Genomic DNA, 1708 nt, shown 5'->3' on the forward strand with positions numbered 1-1708 from the left:
CGAGGAGCAGCCGAGGCCACCGGTATTTTAAATGTTTTTTAATACCAGAGGCAAGATACGAAGTATTTTCCTTAATTTTATTGATTATTCCTTAAGAGGAGTTAGTACAGGGAAGTAGCAGGAGGCAGCCGTGGCTCCAGTTACCCTGGCCAGGCTGGGCCCCCCTGGGGTACAGGAACAGCCCCCTCCACCCACCCAGCACAGTCCTGAACAACCTTCCACCGGTGGGTCCTGGAGTTCAGCTGCAGCTCGTTTTTCCAGCAAGGTCATGTTATGTTGATACTGTACGTGGTGTGGTCTTCAGCTCTTCTCCAGAACTGCAGCTTCACTCAAAAAGTTACATGAATTAGCTCAAGTGCAGCCTCAGTTTACCTCAGGGTAAGATCTTGCAGCCTGAACTTTGTAGAACCATTTTTTTTTTTAAAGCACAGGTAACAGCAGAAGAGAGATTAGGTTAAGTTACAAATTGTTTTTGATACAAAAACATAAGATATCCCCTATTACTTCAAGAAGGCATCAACGTTTTTACGAGTCCGATTATAAAATGGTACCAGCATTTCTACTGAAAACAATGCCTAGCTTGCACAGATTTAGTTTTGGTTCTCTTCTTGATAAAAGTTGTGTGACATTTAGCAAACCACAGTTTACGGTTCACTGAACCTCAGTACAAAGCACATGCATCACAAATACATAAATAGATCTTGACCCAATATAAAAAATACATACTATACAACATCAGGTATACTAAAAAAAATCCCCCAAACTGTTCATGAAAATTCACACTTAATACATCAATTCTCCCTGAAAGTAAAGGTGGCTACTAAGAGGTTGCAAAAGCAGTAGGCAGGAGCAGGAAGGATATTGCAGAATTCTTGTCCGGCTTATTGCTAAGTGTTGATTACCATCAAGGGCAATCTGGATTTTTATTAATCCTTCAAAGGTCAAATTCTATCAAGACTTCTAAACACAAAGAAAGAAAAAAAAATAGCAGTATTTATAAAAATAGCATCCATTTAAGTTAGACAAAACCGTATAAACGCAGGAAAGAAATCAGGTTTTCTATAGAAAAATTAATTTCAGAGCATTATGTTCCTGAAGCACCAGTGTTATATCCTGATGTGAAGGACACCAACTACAAAGTCTTGTTAAAACATGCCTGCAAAATTCTTCCCCATGCTGACCATAAACAAGTGTCAGAGGGTGTGCACTTGCGTTTTGTAGTGACACGTGAAGTGTGCAGTCAGCTACAGAAGATGGTGCATTTGTAACTCAAAGGGCAAGAACACAGTTCTGTGCCAGCTTCTGCTTCAGAGTTGAGCTCATTTGCACATGGAAAGCACATGCTGCAAAGATCAGAACTAACCCTAGCAATTTTTTTAAATTAGTGTATTTATTTGAGGTTAAGAGGCAAGATAGTATGGCTTAAAGTTACACTACATACAGTAAATGCTACAGTGCTGTAAAGAGGTCACAAAACCTGCCCTCTTCTGCACCTGTATTAAGTGTAAACTTTCAGAACTTCAGGAAACGTTACAAACTACAATTCTTTTGTGGTGAAGTAACCAGAGAGAATTTGAGGGTTTTTATAAAACAGTTTGAAACTCTATTAGAACAGGTTTAGAAACTTTTTAATCTTTGTAGTGTTTGTAGCATTGCAACTTTGGTGTTCAGATCTAGCAAATCAGCGTCTTGCCTGTAACTGGACTGA

General features: G+C 39.3%; 1 protein-coding gene across 1 annotated transcript in view; it reads right to left on the bottom strand.

Annotated features, from left to right (window-relative positions):
• FAM151B (family with sequence similarity 151, member B) overlaps nucleotides 1-270 on the bottom strand; it is an 8051-nt gene extending 7781 nt beyond the window's left edge. The window contains exon 1 of the mRNA XM_010008415.1: nucleotides 216-270. Coding sequence (XP_010006717.1) covers nucleotides 216-270 — 55 coding nt within the window. The remainder of the gene's footprint in view (nucleotides 1-215) is intronic.
• Between the last annotated feature and the right edge of the window lie 1438 nt (nucleotides 271-1708).

This window comes from Chaetura pelagica, unplaced genomic scaffold (genome assembly GCF_000747805.2).
Source record: "Chaetura pelagica isolate M959 unplaced genomic scaffold, ChaPel_1.0 scaffold191, whole genome shotgun sequence".
NCBI classification, from domain to species: Eukaryota; Metazoa; Chordata; class Aves; order Apodiformes; family Apodidae; genus Chaetura; species Chaetura pelagica.